Below are 19,112 nucleotides of genomic sequence, written 5' to 3' on the forward strand. Positions count from 1 at the left end.
GTTTACCTTCTGCTTTACCACGTTCCTTATTCAGGTGTTGATACCCTCGTGGTTCAATTCCTGCGTATTAGAACTCCGAACATTGTTGAGCAGACAATAGACAATGCGGTTGTTATTTGATTAAAAAATCTTGCAAAATAAATTACACGGTGAAGTAAATTAGGACAATGTGTACACCCGTAGAAAATGTAACACTATGAAATTAGAATGCAAATTATCTGCAAAACATTTAGGCATGCATTGCTTCCACAGGATTTGAAAAGTAAGTAAGCTGATAGATGTAGAGTCTGATGTTGTCAGGTCTGTAAAAACATTGTTAAATATATACACACATTTGAATTACTGCATACATGTAAGTTTACTGTTGAATAGCGTTATAACAACGCCTTGTCTGCTAATAAAAGCATTTTGAAAAGTGTTAATCATCTCGCGAATATCGAAATAAAAACTTCAAATAAAACCTATCATAATTATACGGACACTTAAGGATACAGTCAAAGATCCTGTAAATTTGTTTTGTCTTTTCTTTTAGCATTATTTCTTTTTTAAAATGCTGATTTCAAAAGTCACACGTATTTTTTTTTATCTGCTTTCTCTGACAGCATTTTTTTCAAAGATATTTTCCACTCTGTAATGGTCAAAATAAAAACAAAACATGTATCCAGCATTTCAAATTCAGTAGGATCTCTGTTAAGCTAGTTTTTCTGGACTTGAATAAATAAAATATGAACTTGCTTTCTGCAAAAAACATGTATATTACACCACGAAGCAAGAGTCATTTTGAATTATTTGCCATTATTTTATTTATTGAAGTACCCAACATTATTTTTGTAAAACTATTCGTTTACGATCCAAGTTCCATTTCATTCAAACAATGTTATAAATTGATCAATGCATGTAGTTTGAAAGTAAAATATATGTATCAGTTTATATTGTTGACAGCGTAACTTAAATCAAGAAAATACAAATTTATAAACCGTAAGTGTACAGAAACGTTTGTTTGTTCCTACCTGTCATTTTTAGGAGGTATTACTTCCATTAACAGTAAAAAGATTAGTATTCGGTTTCTTTCTGAAGCTCAAATTTTATCTATTTTCAAATAAATGAGTTAGTTTCGAATACTAAACCCTTAGGTATTGTCACAATTAAAGAGTTGTCATTGTTAAATTTAATAGAGATCTGTGGGACTTCATGTCAACAGTCTCGGTGGAGATGAACAGACTGACTGACAGTGTCAAAGAGGACCCAGACAAGATAGCAGTTTACATAAAGACAGCACCAGAGAAAAGGTAAATCATTTTTTTTAAGAGTTTCGGTTACATATTTTCAAGGCCACTTTTAAATACCGCAACGCTAATGTAAACTAGAAGTGTTAAGCTTTATATATAATATTAAATTTAGTTCTATCATTAAACGGGACTGCTGGCCAAGAAAAAGCAATGAGGTTACCTCTATGCCTACATTAAACGATATTTGTGTCACTTTGTCACACATAATCTCTCCGTTAAAATATCAATTCTCACCATTTCTGATAGTATCATTTTGCAAATATTTAAAATAATAATAGATACTTTACTGTGTTAAATCATATTAAACCACACTTATCCTACCTAGCGGACAAGCTGCTGCTCCAGACTTCGAGTCCTCATCATACGGGACATTGCTGTTCTTTCTGGAAGGAGTGTTGCCCTTCTTGGAGTCATTCTACAGGGACTTCTACTTTCCTGACAGTTCTGCACATCCTAATGAACTTGACGAGACAGACCATATCGCAAAAGCAATTGTGGTATGATGATATTTTAACACTAACACTGCTCCGTTTTTTCTCAGTTCTCACTTATTATTGATCAATGTATTGTTAGAATCTTTTACGCTTTTGTTTGTTCAGTTTTTCATTATGTGTATTTATTTTCCAAAACGACATTCTAACACGTAAGTCAGCTCAGTTTTACTTGTAAATATTTTCTTATCATTTGATATGTGTATTGTTTCGAAAACAAAATACAGTTTCAAATAAGAAATATTGTCTCCCACATTTATGCTATGATAAAAGCTGATATATTTTCATTTACTAAAACGAATTTATATATCATATCTACATTTATTTTGAGCATGACGAATAAGACGATGCATTTAACTTAATGTTTCATAGAATACTAAATTTTGTGAAACGAAAACTTTTTTCAAACCAAACAAATTAAAACGCTGTAAAGAAACATTACCTATTGCTATTGGAGTAAACGCATATTTCTTTAATTTTCTATTGAAGATGTTTGGTGAAGTGTTGGGACCTTTGGTTTTCAAACCCATGCATATGAAAAATCTTGTCAACTGTGTCAGCGTGATAGTGCCAATTTCAAATATGCCAAATTCCGTGAGTATCATTTTCCTGTCCTTTATGGTGATTAATCCTGTAAAGAAAAACTTAGGTTCATTATTCACATGAAATGAAATCATCAGTTGTGTATACATTTGAAGGTGTTTTTGTAGAACGGCTTTACTGCTGAAAAGCTAAAACTACCAATTTGATTTTAATTAGCAGTAGAGCATTTGAAATTTAAGATGCCACCACCGATCATAGTAAGGCTATACCACATGTAAGTCCGTAACGGGAACAAGATTCTCATCAGCATAACAAAACCTGATATCAAGAAAGGTTAGGCATGAAATGATATTATATGCGGTCTTGATTGTGTTCCATCGATGACAGTTGTGCCCTAACGGCACCTAACGTATGAAGGCTACCCTGCGTCAAAACAGCATATCAGTTGTCAAAAAATAACGATTTAGAAAATATATGAGTCATTGTAAGGAAGAAAAATGAAAATGAAAATAATTTTCTTGCCAAGTGAAATGTGTAATTGTGATGTATTTCGTTCTCACTTTCAGAACCTAGAGCATGTTCTAAACAGATTTGCCTCGGGCATCACTGCTGAAGACACATCAAGTGCCATCCGGAGGGTATGCTATTACACAACTAGAATCTATAGTTTTGGGTAGAAGATACAGTCGCAAAGAGATTTCAATTTTCTAGAGATATTTTAGTTGAAATGTCTTAAGTGATATTAAATGGACTAGATGTTGTCTAAAACTTGTGTTATTGTAACATTTCGAATTACAGGGTAACATCGAATACTATTCTGACGAGGTGGAGATAAACGCCAAGTTCCGAACATTTACAAAGAGTTGCGCTATTGTATTTGCTGGACACAACACTGTAAACGCACAACTGAAATACAACTCTAAACGAGGTAAGTAGGGCACGATCTATTTATTTTTCACTGAGTACCCATATCTATAAAGAAACTTATATTTCTCATCAGTGTTGAAATATCAGCAGTCTCATTCACAGAACTTTAAACTAAACAATTACATAATTTTATGTGCATTGCTTACGTGGAACAAATAGCAATTGCAGATAAAATACATACTGAGGTATAATTACAGTAATGAAAACCTAAAGGTGTAATTTTCAGTTTCGGGACCTCCGTGGCCGAGTGGTTAAGGTCACTGACTTCAAATCACTTGCCCCTCACCGATGTGGGTTAAATAAAATCTGTAAAAATATCCCCTGGAAGCATAGAATATAACCAAAAAAGAATAATAGCAGACTCGGTTTGATTGAGTCTGTTAATGAGAGGTAATAAAATGTGCAACACCTCTCACGCCCCTTTGCACCGGCTTAAGCGGAACTCTATTACACATCTATAGAATGGACTCCATGATCCAAAAATACCAGAAAATATAACAACACTGAATCCAAGCCACACTCGGGTCGTTGTATTCTTCATGTGAGGAAGCCATCCATGTGGCTTACGGAAGGTCGGTGCCCGCTCGTGATGAAATAATGCACGGAGGGCCACCTTGGGTCTTCCTCCACATCAAAGCTGGAAAGTCGCCATATGACCTATACTTGTGTCCATGCGACGTTAAACCCAACAAAAAAGACAGTTTCACTTTGTTAATGATTTTTCATAAAGTGATAAAGTAGGAGTGTAACATTTTTATCGTTTTTCAAATGTTACTCCGTTTCATGTGTGAAGTCCTCAATATGTGCTCGGTAATAGCTCGTTATATTATTAATTGGTCTCAAGCTTAAATATGTATCTAAAAAGTACATGTGCACTGGTAAAAAGTTATTTTGCAAACGGGATAATAGTGTGATGTAATCGGTAGCAAAAAGCTCGCTTGCAACATCCGTCAAAGTTTGGTTAAAATCTACCTATCAGATATTTTTCTTTTTATGAAGTTAATGGCCAGCCTGGTTTATTGACGTTTAATACAAGGCATTACTCGAGGAGAATGTTTTAGTTTCTTAATTGAGACTGAAACTTTTAAAATTGTTAATTTTTATACATAATATCATTGGTACAATTCCCTTGCAAAACGAAAACTAGAATGCAGTCCTGAACTTTGATTGTTTATGGTTAATATCATGAATGTACTTTTGACACAGACCAAAAATACGGATTTCGGTTGTGTTATTCGAATTTGATTATTTCAGATATTGTTTTTTATCTTCGGAGCTATTTAATACTTATGAACATATATCCGTACAAAATTATAGTGAAATCTGCCATTCAGAAATAATTGTGGTAAACACCTTTAATTGATAAAATTCTGTTGTTTCATTCGGGTTTCAACGAAATATATATTGTCTGATTCATCACAAACATTTCCTGTTACAGAATACACTGACCTAGGTGGAGACGAGGAACTTCCATTAGGAGAGGAATTTCAGAGTCTTGTCAGATGTTTTATCATTCAGTCGGAGAAAAAGGTCATCAAGAAATATGAGTGGACAGCAAAATTGATAGAGCAACTTTAGTATGAATGTTCATAACTATTTCCACCAACACTAATGTTAATACTTTTCGAAATACCAAAAGAGCTTATTTATCTGTCAAAAATGTTCTTATGAATCTGGTTGAATTATAAAGGTCGTTATTTGTCAGTGTGTAATTAATTTTACTAATTATTTCTTTGAAATGAGGATACGTAAAATAACATTTTTAGTTTTTATCCAGCTTTAAAATAGATTTTTCATGACTTTTAGAAATACTAAAAGAGAGGAGTGTTTATACCACACAGTTTTTTTTCTTGTTCTATTTAGTATTTCCTTAGAACGAAAACGAATGACAGAACATGCGCGACTTGAGATGGACGAATTGAACATAAAATGTCTACAGATTCTTAGAGCTATGATTCACAATGAAGAAAGGAAGTTGCCAGCTGATTGGGCGACAAGGACGACGGAAACAAAAATTGCCAAGTTTGCTATTATACTTAAATATTACATCTTTTTATGTACTGTTTATATCTTATATAATCTTTCTTTAGTGTAATCAAACATTTCAAATGACGAAAAGGGAGGTTTGAACGTTTTAAATTATGTAGTTTTAAAGTTCATTTCTCATGCAACTACAATGTTTTGAAGGTAATATACTGGCATCTTAAAAATCAAGTTAGACATAAGGTTGAAAACACTAAATTTAGTAATAGAATAAGTACGTAGATAATAATGAATAGTTATTGACAATGTGAAAATCAAAAGTTTGGAAATTATACGAAATTATATATGAAAGGACTGATTTTAGCGGAACTGATAAACTGATTTTTGTTGTTTGTGTCACTGCAGGGGATTGAAACTGATAAACGAAATTCAAAACAATTATGATTCAAAGAAAGCGATGATGAAAGTACTTCCGCATCTTGCTACGAGAAATGAGGATGTGGCAAAAGAAGTCCTTGGTTTTCTTTGTGTCATGCTTTTTAATGCCAACCATGTAGTCCAGGTGATATTTGTTTTTGTAACATAAATTATTGAGTTTTGCATTTCTGTATATCTCACTTTTCTGTGTATCTCACGTATGGGAAAGTCAACTGTTCTGAATCTAATAAATGCAATCTATCTCTATAGATTCAGTGTATCCTCGAGATCCAGTTAACTTTCAGAGAGAGAAAATATAGCTTCTCTAGTCCCAATCAGTAAATAGACTAAAATGTCACTTCTTATTTGTGAGACATGATAACAGAGATTTGAGTATATTTGCAAATGTTGAATCAGTACGAACATGTAGTACAATTCCTTAATGTATATAAAGCAGCATCGAAACTAATCTTAATGGGTTAGTGGACTTGTTGTGAATTACACACGCTCGTTTGTACTGCTAGGCGGTTTGTCGTAATTGGTCTCAGACTGGTATATTGTGGTGGCGATTACTTCGTATAAATTATCTCTACATATATACAATGTATAAATAATAAAATGCGCATTTAAAAGAAAGAGCGATGTATAAATGGAAACTCAGCCGGTAGTTTCCATGCTTTTAACTTTACTATCATTACCCTTTGGCCAAAGACCGTTTGACTTATGTGGCCATTTAATTGCCATATTTACGTTTGGTGCTTGTATTTCAATATTGTCACGGTAGTATTGCACTGAACTGTTTTAAAGCCGTTGCTAGTAAATGTTTACCATTCGACTTGTATAGGTATTTTGTTGGATGAGGTTACTGATCAGATACAGGGTAAATGAGTCATCAACCAAATACACAAGTATAACCAGTAAATAAAATTATTTTCACAATAAGCTTCGGAATCCGCATTATTTTGACACTTTAAGCATATTATTAGAGAATATTAAGAAAGGAAAATTACCCTGTGCAGATATATTTGATTTGAAAAATCAATAATCTTTTTATTTCAGAAATCCATGTTGGATTACTTTCTTTCAACTAGAGAGGAGGTGTTCTTCATGGCTGTGCGAGACAGGATGGCCTTGTCGACAAATACAATCAAAGAAAAGTAAGATGCGTTTTGTTTAATTACACGTAGTCAGACGCTGTAGAACAATTATCGCGATTTGAAATAAAGCAGAGGATCATAATCTTTCTTTCTCACTTAACTGTATACCTGCTGTAAATAGCTGTTAAAAGTTGCATATATCTTCAACAACCGAAGTTCCCGTCTGTTTCAGCAACATATTGATCAGCAGCACGATTTCTAAACCTTTATCATAAAACAATATGTTCACGAAATGTCTCTTAGGTAAGCTGTTTTGGTACCAATAATGGACAAGGATAGGTTCCTATCATCTTCATAATGTGCATAATCTGAACTTTATCGTGTTGTTAAACTATACATTACAGTCATACTAAAACCCTTTCAGACGGTCTTTACAAGCCCAAATGGATGCACAGAAGAAGAAAGATTCCACTAAAACTATATCGAAAAGGTCGCAAAATACGTTTGTTGTTACGATTCATGCGCTAAAGGTATATTATTTCAAATTATAAGTTATTTTTCTGTGCAGTGTTATCGTCATTTGTCTATTAACATGACGTATAAAAACACACTAACTAAATATTGATACAAATGTCTTTGATCGAAGTAATACTCGGAAATGAATATTTTTGTGTGTGATATAAGATATGTTGGACTGGTTCAATGAATATAGAGGTTGGTATTTATAGTTTTCTTTAACAGTAAGTAGTTGGTTCACTTTAAGCTGTAGATACGGTTTTCTCTTCACGATTTTGTAAACAACTATGGTGGCTGATTTCTGCCATTTCGCATTTTCGCCCCGCGACCCCGCCGAACGAAAACACGAGGATTAACAAGTTAAAATGGCGGGGACGCGGGGCGCGGTGCGAAAACTCGACGTTTGAAGATCGCTAATTATCGTGTTTCCGCACCGCGCCTTCACCATTTTATTTACTAAATCTCGACTTTTCGCCCCGCGACCCCGACAATTAGCGAGTTTTCGTCCCGCGCCCCCGCCATTGAAATGCTTGAATTTCGCCTTTTCGCCCCGCGACCTCGCTAATTAGCGGGTTGTCGTCCCGCGACCCCGCCGATTTATTTCTCTAATTTCGACGATAAACTAGACTGTACAGGATATGAAATCTTGAAGTTTGCAATATTTTTCCTTATTTTCTATAAAGTAAATAATTAAATTACGTAGCATGCCTACCTTTCTAAAATACACCTATGCACCCTCTCCCGCCACATTTTTGTGTAATGATGACGCCATCAAGATGTTGTAGAAAAGGGGGCGAAAAGTCGAGATTTAAGCCTCAAAACGGCGGGGGCGCGGAGCGAAAACTCGCTGTTTAGCGGGGTCGCGCGGCGAGATTTAATTACTGGTATGTCGGGGTCGCGGTGTGAAAACACGATAATTAGCGCTGATTAAACGTCGAGTTTTCGCACCGCGCCCCCGACATTCCAGTTACTAAATCTCGACTTTTCGCCCCGCGACCCCGCTTATTATCGTGTTTTCGCTCCGCGCCCCCGCTAAAAAGAGGGTTTTCGCCTCGCTCCCCCGCCATTTTAACTTGTTATTTCTCGTGTTTTCGCTCGGCGGGATCGCCGGGCGAAAACGCGAAATGGCAGAAATCAGCCACCATAAACAACAGACATATTTGTGCGTTAAGAATTCGCGCTTTGATGCTAGTAACGCGTTTTAATATTCTCAAGGGTTTAGGTTCGCATTTCTCTCTGTTCGCGAAAATGAGCATTTTCACGAATATTAGCCGCGAATGTTAGCGACAATAAACATATTGCGAATATTAGCCGCGAATATCAGCGATAATAAACATGCATTGCACATTGCGAATATTAGGCATGAATATAAGCGAAAATATACATATGGCAAATATTACCAATCTATGTCAGCTGAAGTACACATAAGTTTCAGATAAACCTTTAATATAATAATATTGTTATGTACAGCAAACTGTCAATGAAAGAACACTACTCTCCGATTGATATAATAACTTAAAACATGGTTTATATATTACAGCAAATCCAAGCATATGAAGATGCTTTGAGGCAGCAGAGGCTCAGCGGATGGGTATGTTAAATGATTTGTCCGTTTTTCTACGTTTCCCATTTAAACATTTAGACATATAGAAAAAGATATTTCAGTTTGTTGAAAGAAAAAAACGAAATGAAGAAAAAAGACGTAATTACAATAATTTTGTCATCGTTTCATAGAGCTGTTATTTCTTTAATAGAAACCCAAGAGGTCTACTCCGAAGTCCAGCGGTAAGAAGAAATCCAAAAAGAAGGGGACGGTCAAGACGAAACCAGGGAAGAAAAACAAGGTCTCTGATAAAGTTTCTAAAGTTGCAAATGGGACTGCAAAAGAAGATTTGGCATTGATGGATAATGCTGGGTTTGAAGACACAGAAATGACCGAAATAAAAGTAGAAATACCGGAAGATGATGAAGAAGATGAGGTGTTTCATGCACGCATGCGCGTTCAGCACTGATCACCTTAAAGCTTCTGAGTGAAAATGCAATATTAAATGTGCTTTCGAAGTGTATCGTATCTTGGTGGTATTTTAGAGCTTTCTTGTCAAACAGCTTGAATACTATTTCCTTAAACACTAGGTGGTGCACTAACGCACCTGCAGTAGCTTTGACTATTTGACTGGCAATAATATAACTGTAGTAGTTGCTGTGACCTTTTCAAGGTTTTATAGTTTTTTTGAAATTCGCTTAGGTTTACGGTAAGAATAATTCACTTACTAGTAGTCTAGGATTCACTTTAGATAGCTCTTCCATCTTTTTTTCACTGACGCACTTTTTCACAAACTCTTCCACGCACAAAAGAACAAGGCTGATTTCGCTTCTTTGAAGCGGAATGGCTGCTTGATATTCGTCTAAGCCTTAAAGCTACTCGCCCACAGTTTGGGAGAAACTTTTCAATATTGTTCATTTCCATCAAGTTTGGCACAGACCGTATATATGATACTGAAAAACGATAAAGTGGGTGAAAATAAAAGTTTGGTATTGGCAAAAATGCAAGAAGAATGCAAATTTTCTACATTATTTCAAAAGCGTTGCAACGGTTTACTACCTTCTGCACGATGTTTTTGATTATTTATAAGAACATCTTTCAACAAACTTATATCAATAAGTAAGTACCTCTTGTCACTTTCATAGTACTCACTTTTTATTGATTTTTGAGAGAATTTATTTTTTCGCCTAAAATGTGTGGGTTAGTCCCTTTAATGTGGATAAAAGAAATCACCTCATGTTATAATTGTGCTGTTGCTTTGTGTCCTTAACATGCTTCGTAGACCTCTTTCACTTTTTCTTCTGTCTCTAACTACCATAGTTAGCTTTTATCTATATAGGATTTTCTTCTGTCATAAAAGTAATTTGTACAGAAATATTCAAATTTTCAGTTAATGACATGTTGTGTAGCAACTTGGAGTAAGGCTAAGATTCTGGCTCGTCCCATTATGCATCTACTTGAAACAATTAGTTAATAAATGTTTCACACATAGTTTACAAATTCTGTTGGCATTTTATTTGAATTGATAGCTGAAGAAGAGAAATACTGTAGAGTAATATAATCATAAGTCATTTTATACATTAAAAAGAAAATCCCATTTCAATGAAGAGCTGCCAGAATATTAATTATAACAGTAATGAGAAGACCCTGAGCAGACATGGATTGTGAAATCTTGTGAACCGAATGTGCTGACGTGTGCATTGAGATATATTGAAGCTCCATTAATGATACATAATGTGTCAAATATAACGAACCATCCTATATAGAACTGTTTTCTGTACTTTAGAATGAAGAAGAGAATCAAGAAGAGGAAGAAAGTGACAGTGCACAAGAGCTTAGAAACGATGGCTACATAGAGCTTGTACTCAAAGTGATGGCTCGTATGTGTGACGGACAGAACCATACATTACAGGTAACATAAACGTTGATGCCTTTGAAAACCTCCGTGTTTCTTATATATCAACATTGTATAAATGTTCTCACATAGTTCTATGTACTCATTTACTTCAATGGTAGATGTAGAACTCTTGTAGTTAGGAAGAATCACATGTAAATATCTACTTTGCTTTTCTTTCAGTATCAAAATGTACAGTGTCAAAACTAACCTTCTTGCTTAAAAACAATTTTCACACAATTAATCTGCTACATATAAGATCATCTAAATAATACTGGTAGAGCTAGTACTCACTAGTGTTATTTGTATCTGGAATGTTTTGTTTCGTAATAAAAACTTCAAGTTAAGTCAACGTTGAAAGATTTGTCAATTACAACCTCTAGATAGATCCTGGTAAAAATGTAGTATCAACATGAAACTCCATTTTGACCACATAGATAGCATATTCATGTTCATAGAACTTTAATTATACATAATTACCAATCAATGTGAATGTAGTACAATATTGTCTACACAGATGTGCTACTGCATTTTGTAACTTATCATTGTGTACTTTTTCAGCAGCATTCATTTGAAGACGTAGTTAAATGCAGAATAAAATATTCACAAAATTGTTTCCGTTTATTTGCACATATTTCTATTTTTTTAATAAACACTGATGCAAATTTTACATGTCACTGTCAATCAAAATAAATACATATTAATAAGAGAGATTGTACACTTTCTTGTCTTTTGTAAGAAAAAAGACGTTTTACCAAAATAAAATACATATGAAGGAAAATTATACATTTTTCCGTAATAATTAGTAGTTGTACCAAAATAAATTCATCTTTAAGAAAATATATAAAGTTTCTGGCATCCATTCTACTCAAGTGATAAGGAAACGTTATTTGAAAATGAAATAGCAAGGTGGTTGATATATTTTACGAGGGCTTTCAATAAAGTTTCTAGAAAAATCTTATAATCCATTCATATGTCTTTGATACACAAACATCAAGGTAGAATGCGCAACCTACCTATTTTCAACGATGAAAAGACTGATATTTTTTTTTCAGTTCTCTGTTATTATCCATTTTGCTGCTGTAAATCTTCAAACATGACCACTAGCGTCGTTTTTTTTTTCAGCAGAGCTCAGAATGACGTATAGTACTTGACAGGGTTTTTAAGTAGCGTTTTTATATACAGCAAAAACCCGGCAAAATTCTTTATTTTTAAGTTGTGTTAAAATTATCTCTTCAATGATATATAATTTGTCAAGTTTATTTCAACGTCACATCGGAGGCAAACGATTTATGAACGCAAAACAAGCAAAACCGGCGTCGAGTTTTACCCAAAATTTCTCGTAAAGACGCTTATATTTAAAAACTTCCAGACAGTAATTTGAATAAATTTGAACAAACGTACACAATTTCAATCGCTATCGATTCCTTAAAAGAAAACTGGGGGTCATAGTTTTAGATTTCTATTTTCTATTTACCATGGCGCTTCCCCTACCCACAGTAAAAATAACGACGTTATACAGAAAAACATAATGTAAGGTTTTACTTTGTAATGAAAGTGTTTAATAAAACTAACAGATAAGTTAAACCGCCTCGATAGCATATGGTAGAGCGACCGCTTCAGTGCGAGTCGTGTTCGATCCCTGCGCTCATAACAAAGACGTGAAAAATGGTAACCAGTGCTCCATGCTTGCGCTCAGCATTAAAGGCAAACTGGCCTTTTCTCATACCTCGTGTGATGGGTTCATCATGACAGAATGAGGTTCGATTAGTGTTAATATAAGTTTAGAACTTCCTTCACATCGACTAAATTAAATTTGTATAAACTTAAACAAAGATGTAAACTTTCTATAATAATAGAGCAAACAACTTACATAAGGTGCTCGTTTGACGATCATAACAGTAATGAATGTGCACACTCTCACGCACCTCGAAGGATCACTAGCTTGCAAATCTCGTACGCACTGCTTCAAGTCTATTGACAATTTCTTCTTCTGCCTTATTTGTGTTAAATTGTGTTGACTTCACGGTCTATATTTTGATAGTTTTCTTTCGTTAAGGAATTGTATCTGTTCTACATATACATTGTATAAAGTATGTTATACGATTGAATGAGGGATATTTGGAACAAAGTTGCAACGAATGTCTAAATCGTTTTTCCTTCAATTGAAATAAGAAGCAAGTATGTAATGCTTCTTTGAAAGATACAGTCTTAAACCTGAAAACACTATTTGCCTGATAGTTTTCTTGTTAACAAAACTTCCTAGAACCATATAACTTTTTGAAGCCCCTCGTATTTAAGAATAAGCTAAGTTGGATTCTGATTAAGATAAGAATATACTGGCAATATAAATATCTTGCTGTGTATTCGAAACAATATATAATACAGCATTTATTTCACTGAATATCAAAGTCAAAATGAGTATTTTGTTTTATTACACAAGAGAAACAAGTGTTACAGTCTCGAATATAAGCTTTTTAAGATAATACAATATAATTTTGAAAATGAATGCGTTTTGAAAATGAGCAGCTTATACTGTTAAATCATTTTTTAAATCGGCACTTTTTGTTTGTTTCCAGTTTCACACTGCTTTTCCATATACATTACTCTCTTAGTCTTCCTCATTCAACAAAATTATTTAAGCACACAAAATTGCTTGCATAAATAAATGATTTAACGGTATATCTGTATAGTATTATGTTTTGTATGCCTATGCTTAAATGTAATCGTTCACGTGCAATCTGCTTATAGTGTCTATATATTTTAGATCCAAATCGACGAGGGTTCCAGTCCTGTTTCTACGAACAGTAAACTCAGCTTTCAGACTTCTTCATTTATTCAATTTGACGCTTCTTTCATGCTCTTTTTCTGAATGTCACTCGTAAATGGTATAAGACGTATAGATGGTATTCAAAACATTCAAATTTTTATAGGATACAGTAGAACACCGTATTTAAAAGATATTAGCGTAAAACGCACTTTAAACATCTCGATATTTAATTGTCTTTCTATAGTTAAAGATGTTCTTAGTGTTCGTTTTGTAAAAAAAATACTGTTGGAAGTAGAATGTAATAAATATTGCTTGCTGAAATGAATCCAATAGAATGGTAAAAGACATGAAGATTTAGTCATTTTTAGCCATTCACCTGACTAATAGAATATTGGGTTCTAATTTTGTCAACAGGCATATCTCAGAGAGCAACCAGACAATCTGAAGACTTTCAACATTATATTGGAGACAACCCAGTTTGTTACAGTTCTATATTCAAACATATGTGCAGAAAACATTGATCTATGCGTACAACTTTTTGAGTGTATAAACGAATTCACAGCTGTAAGTAGGGTTATTGTTGTAATATATGTGTTTGCCGTGTTTATCAATGCAGGATTACCTCCGAGAACAACCGGATAATGTGAAGTCTTTCAACATAATAGGCGAGGTCACTCAATTTCTAAATGTGATCTATTCAAACATAAAAGCTAAAAGTATCGACTTGGTAATTCAGCTCTTCGATTCCATGACCGAATTTACGGCAGTAAGTTTTCCATATAATCGATCGTTTATATGTTTATTCATAGTTGTACTGTTTAAGTTCTCATTAAATCATTAGACGGTTTAAAGGTTTCCCAAGACACAGACTGATTAGGATGTTGATTTTTGTTATGTTTTCTTAATGTGATTTTGTATCCAATTAATTTGTTAATTATCGTAATTGCATACCTTGGGCCTCCGTGGTCTAGTGATTAAGATGACTGACTTCAAACCACTTGCCCCTCACCGATGTGGGTTCGAGCCTCACTCGGGGCGTTGAAGTCTTCATGTGCTGGCTTACGGAAGGTCGGTTGTTCTAACAAGGTACCCGCTTGTGATGAAATATGCACGGAAGGGCGCCTGGGGTCTTCCTCCACCATCAAAGCTAGAAAGTCGCCATATGACCCATGATTGTGTCGGTGCGACGTTAAACCCAACAAAACAAAACAAACCAACATTTTAAAATTGATAGGTAATTATTCCTGGCAAAAGTAGGAAGGTGCAGTTTGTTATATTTTAAAATGGAAGTCCGTCTATGTTGTTTAACAGAGTACTTCATGTTTAATTGAAATTGTGGATGTGGCCAATAATGCATATGCCGTTATACATGAGAATATTTCAGGTGAAAGTCAACTGTCATTCTTTGTTAGGCGCTGTTACTATGTCGATGAAGGTTGGATTCCAACTCTGGCTTAAAATAATAAACGAGAAACTGCATTTTGTCAAAAAGTTAAAAGCATAACTATTCTTTTGTACTATCTATTAAATGTCGACGGCTTGTAAATGCCAGTCCTTTGGTCTATACGTTTTATATACAAAATAAATTTCTTCTGTACTTTTTTAACTTAAAGTTTATAAAAAGATGTAATAGATAATTCATTCCAATTAATCCTTTCTCAAAATTTAATACAGTTTCAGAACATAAGTCGTGACAAAAAGATATTTTATATGTAGTATGTTTGCAAACGAAGTCTTTTTGTAGGGCAATCAAGAAAACCGGGTGGTCATCTACGACAACAAGATAATTGACTATATAAACTTTATTATGAGAGCTGGAGATTTCGAAGATTGCTCTACTGACAAGGTAAGTACCGTTCAAAACTCTGACTTATACCTACAAGGCTCTACATGGTCAATTTCAAAACCATATATAAGTGCCAGAATAGACACCAGGATTTTTGAAACACAATTGTTTCCACTTCATTCATTACATGAAAAATGAACTTGATTTTCATGCTTTTCAACAGTTCTAGAATTATATTTAGATAGCGACTCGCTAACAGGTAAATTTCTGTCCACGTCTTTGGTATTAACTCTTTGTTATATGAATTTGTACAAAGTGTTTGTGTAGCATTAAAATGATTTAAAGAGTAGATAATAACTGATGATAAATGACATTCAGCACTTGGTTTTCTATTCAGGTTTTCACTTCCAATACATGTTGTTTTGAATAAAATGAACGGGTAGCTCTAACATATATTTTTGCAGGTATTGGGATTGAGAGAAAGCATTTCCAACCTTGTTCTATCACTGGTAGAAGAAAATGGACCTGGTAAAACACAAGTGGCATTGGTAACGCAATAATTTATTCAGTCCAAATTAATCGTCAAATAATTTGATTGTCACATATTCAATGGCCTCATCAAAACAATTACGTATAGTCGTACTTAACCAACTTAATAAATGACATATTTTACAAAACCGAATTCGATGAACTCTAAACTAATTATACAGAAGATAATTTCAAGACAGTTGTTGTATGTTTATCATCATTAGGTTATTAAGTGTACAAACTATGTCAGAAGAATTGTGGCCCTTTTTGCACTTAGAAAATGGGAATTTCTTGTTAAAAAATGTTAAGGTCCACAGTTCTTTAATAATATAAGAGCAATAGCTTTGAAACTTTGCAAATTTATTTATTATCATTATCATCATTAGTTGAGAATGTTGGTCAAGAACGATAAGTCTGACTTGAAACAAGTCGGAATTATTGCTCTTTATTTACTGGGAAAATTAGAATTTATTGGTTCAAATTTTCCTTTAGCTCCACTTTTTTTTAAATGTTATAAGAGGCATAGCTTTGAAATTTTGCATACATATTCGTCAATATTAGGTAAATAAGTAGACCAAGAACCATAACTGTAACAGGCATATTTGTTTTAAATGATGGCGCTTGTTTCGCTTAGAAAATTGGAATTTCCTGTTTAAAGAGTTGTTAAGATCCACTGATTTTGAATACAATAGCTTAGAAACTTAATACATTTTTTAATAAATGAACGTTGGCTTCCGCACGGTGCTCTTGTTTAACTACACATTATGACTCTTCTATAGGAAGTGAAGGACACCTTGGATAAGAAAGCTGTTGTAGCTCTTATGACGGAATGTTTTGAGAACCACGGCATCGACAAGAAGAAACTTGAAGAGATGAAATATATACAATTGGAGGGGACACTGCCACCATCAAAGAACAAAGCATTGACAGGAGCAAAGGATAAACTTATCAGAGGTCTAGGGGTAGGGATTCGTATTTGATACCTATGACAATTAAATAATGTAATACCGAGACTTTTCACTTTAGTTCCGAAGCGGCCTACATTCAGTTTTATGATTGTAATACATGTAAATTTGTCATGTGACGCAACAGAATGTACTGATAATAATAAATACTTTTTACACCAACTGATTATCAATTTCTTAAATAAGTTATTTTTTATTACACACCATTTTGGAATTACTTTTATTTATTCTTAACAGAAGAAAGAGAAAAATGAGTTTGCGGAGGAATACGAAGACGTCGGATACCGTCTTTATCTCATACTTGCGAGAATGATTGACATAGACCCTCATATTGTAGAAACACGTAACACTTTTTTATTCTTGCCTTTTCATGATATTCACTGTAAATTCTTATTGGAATAACCTTTTTATTTTAGTTTGTGGACAGATTTTTTACGTCATAAATGTATAATATACTTATAGGTTATCAGCTTTTTATTGGGGACATGCACAAGTTATGCAGCGAAAATATTACAGGACTTTAGAAGCGCAATATTATTCCACTAAAGAACGAGCGCATATGCTCATGCTCTTTTTATTGCATTCGTTTCTACATGTATTAGTATAACATAAATATTAGTATTGTATATTAATATTATTAATAAGTTCAATACCATAAATAAAATTGACCATAATGACGTAAATGAAATATAATGCAACGACACTCATTAAAATGACGCCACGCACCCGATATGAAATTCATACGTCAATGTGAAAAATATTCAAGTTTCTGGTTCCAGTGTAATTATAGGGAGAACGAGGATATAATAAGTTCTGATATTAACTTTACGCTGTAAATATATGACATGACTTGCGAATTTAGTTATTTTCATTTAGTTATGAAATTTATAATACACACAGAGACCTATAGTGTCTGAACACTAGAACAACTATGCCGGAATGGAAAGTAATTGACAGTAATTCATTTTTGACTTTTAGGCATTTGTGTATTTATCTTTAAAAACTGCATGAACAACACTTTCATGTGCCATTACACCGCTACTATTTCGAACAAACTGTTTTATATGAAGCAAATATATAAGTGATTGTTACATGAATCCTTATGTAAATCGCCGGTCCATAACCTGTGACATAAAATCGGTCTATATAATTACCGTTAATTAACGTTTACTAAGCATATAAGTAAAAAAAAATTAAGAAAACATAAGTGTGAAAAATGGCTTTCCTGTGAATATTCAAAACTATTGGCTACCTACTGCAAGCCATTAAATAAGGGTATACTGTTGCTGCCTGCTTCTTCAGGAGCAAACCTAAGATTTATAGCCGATCTAGGAAACTGCTTGAGCAATTTATAGAGTGTTCCAAATGGGATGGATTGTCCAAACCTTCTTGTTATAGAATGTTGATAAAATCGTTATCGTTATCATTTAAATAGTTTTACGATTTTAGTGAAACTGACACCACTGCAGCAAAAGGCTTTCAATTTCTATAAAAAGAACTGTCAGTCTATAGAAGTAGTGAAAGATGATGAGCTACAGAAAGCAAACTTTCGTGTGAAAAGCAAGGTATATCCACAACTTGAATTACAAATTCGTAAAGACAAATATATTTGACCTCTGTTGTTTCGATACGTTCTAGTGAAAAACAGTTTAATGAAAATTCGTAAATCTACGAATATTTATTCAAATTTCTTATTGCTTCATGATTCGTTTTCAAAAAGCATGTCAATGAAAGTACTCAACTTTGAAAAACTAGAAATAATACTCTGTTTATCAGTAGATATCAAAAGTTAAAGATATTTTAGTCTTCTAACAAAATTTATAGAATGGCACTATATTTTCTTTTCGTAGCGCGTTTTACGTGAGGAAGTAAAAGAGATGTTAAAATGGAGTGTGGACAGATCTTCACCAAGTAACAAAATCCGGGACCTCATGGCTTGGTCTGGAGACATTATGAAAGATATTGCCTATCAGCGAAGGATATTGAGCAATCCTGTGGCAATTGTTCTTACAAAGGGCTGGTAAGTGTTGTTATTAATGACTACATATGTTGATGGGAGTCTGGCTTTCTCGGAGCATAAGGCTTTTATAAAAATAAAATAATTAAAACTAGTTTTTGACATTTCAAAGACTAGCGCTGCTTTCATTGTCATACATTTACATTTACTTTTATATTTAGACGTATGACAGTGGACCAGCTCCCTTTATAGTAAATATGACATTAATGTAAAATATGTAAAATATTGTATATCAAATTATTCAAATCATCCTACTTTACAGTTATAAATTTAAGGATTAACCAGAATGTTTTTATTTATATAAATAGAACACGTTAAAATGAATAGTCCAAGAAATCCGTTCCTA

At 33.7% G+C, this 19,112-nt stretch overlaps 1 protein-coding gene across 1 annotated transcript in view; it reads left to right on the plus strand.

The window, feature by feature from the left end:
• LOC123549214 (inositol 1,4,5-trisphosphate receptor type 1-like) overlaps nucleotides 1-19,112 on the plus strand; it is a 96,962-nt gene that overhangs the window by 63,591 nt on the left and 14,259 nt on the right. Inside the window, exons 38-57 of the mRNA XM_053545619.1 lie at nucleotides 1,176-1,289; nucleotides 1,615-1,786; nucleotides 2,270-2,374; nucleotides 2,890-2,961; nucleotides 3,122-3,251; nucleotides 4,689-4,827; nucleotides 5,114-5,272; nucleotides 5,639-5,795; nucleotides 6,710-6,807; nucleotides 7,172-7,277; nucleotides 8,804-8,854; nucleotides 9,018-9,242; nucleotides 10,593-10,718; nucleotides 14,087-14,236; nucleotides 15,215-15,316; nucleotides 15,721-15,804; nucleotides 16,564-16,746; nucleotides 16,987-17,092; nucleotides 18,199-18,314; nucleotides 18,600-18,769. Of these exons, the coding sequence (XP_053401594.1) occupies nucleotides 1,176-1,289; nucleotides 1,615-1,786; nucleotides 2,270-2,374; nucleotides 2,890-2,961; nucleotides 3,122-3,251; nucleotides 4,689-4,827; nucleotides 5,114-5,272; nucleotides 5,639-5,795; nucleotides 6,710-6,807; nucleotides 7,172-7,277; nucleotides 8,804-8,854; nucleotides 9,018-9,242; nucleotides 10,593-10,718; nucleotides 14,087-14,236; nucleotides 15,215-15,316; nucleotides 15,721-15,804; nucleotides 16,564-16,746; nucleotides 16,987-17,092; nucleotides 18,199-18,314; nucleotides 18,600-18,769 (2,565 nt within the window). The remainder of the gene's footprint in view (nucleotides 1-1,175; nucleotides 1,290-1,614; nucleotides 1,787-2,269; nucleotides 2,375-2,889; nucleotides 2,962-3,121; nucleotides 3,252-4,688; nucleotides 4,828-5,113; nucleotides 5,273-5,638; nucleotides 5,796-6,709; nucleotides 6,808-7,171; nucleotides 7,278-8,803; nucleotides 8,855-9,017; nucleotides 9,243-10,592; nucleotides 10,719-14,086; nucleotides 14,237-15,214; nucleotides 15,317-15,720; nucleotides 15,805-16,563; nucleotides 16,747-16,986; nucleotides 17,093-18,198; nucleotides 18,315-18,599; nucleotides 18,770-19,112) is intronic.

This window comes from Mercenaria mercenaria, chromosome 6 (assembly GCF_021730395.1).
Source record: "Mercenaria mercenaria strain notata chromosome 6, MADL_Memer_1, whole genome shotgun sequence".
In the NCBI taxonomy this organism is placed as follows: domain Eukaryota; kingdom Metazoa; phylum Mollusca; class Bivalvia; order Venerida; family Veneridae; genus Mercenaria; species Mercenaria mercenaria.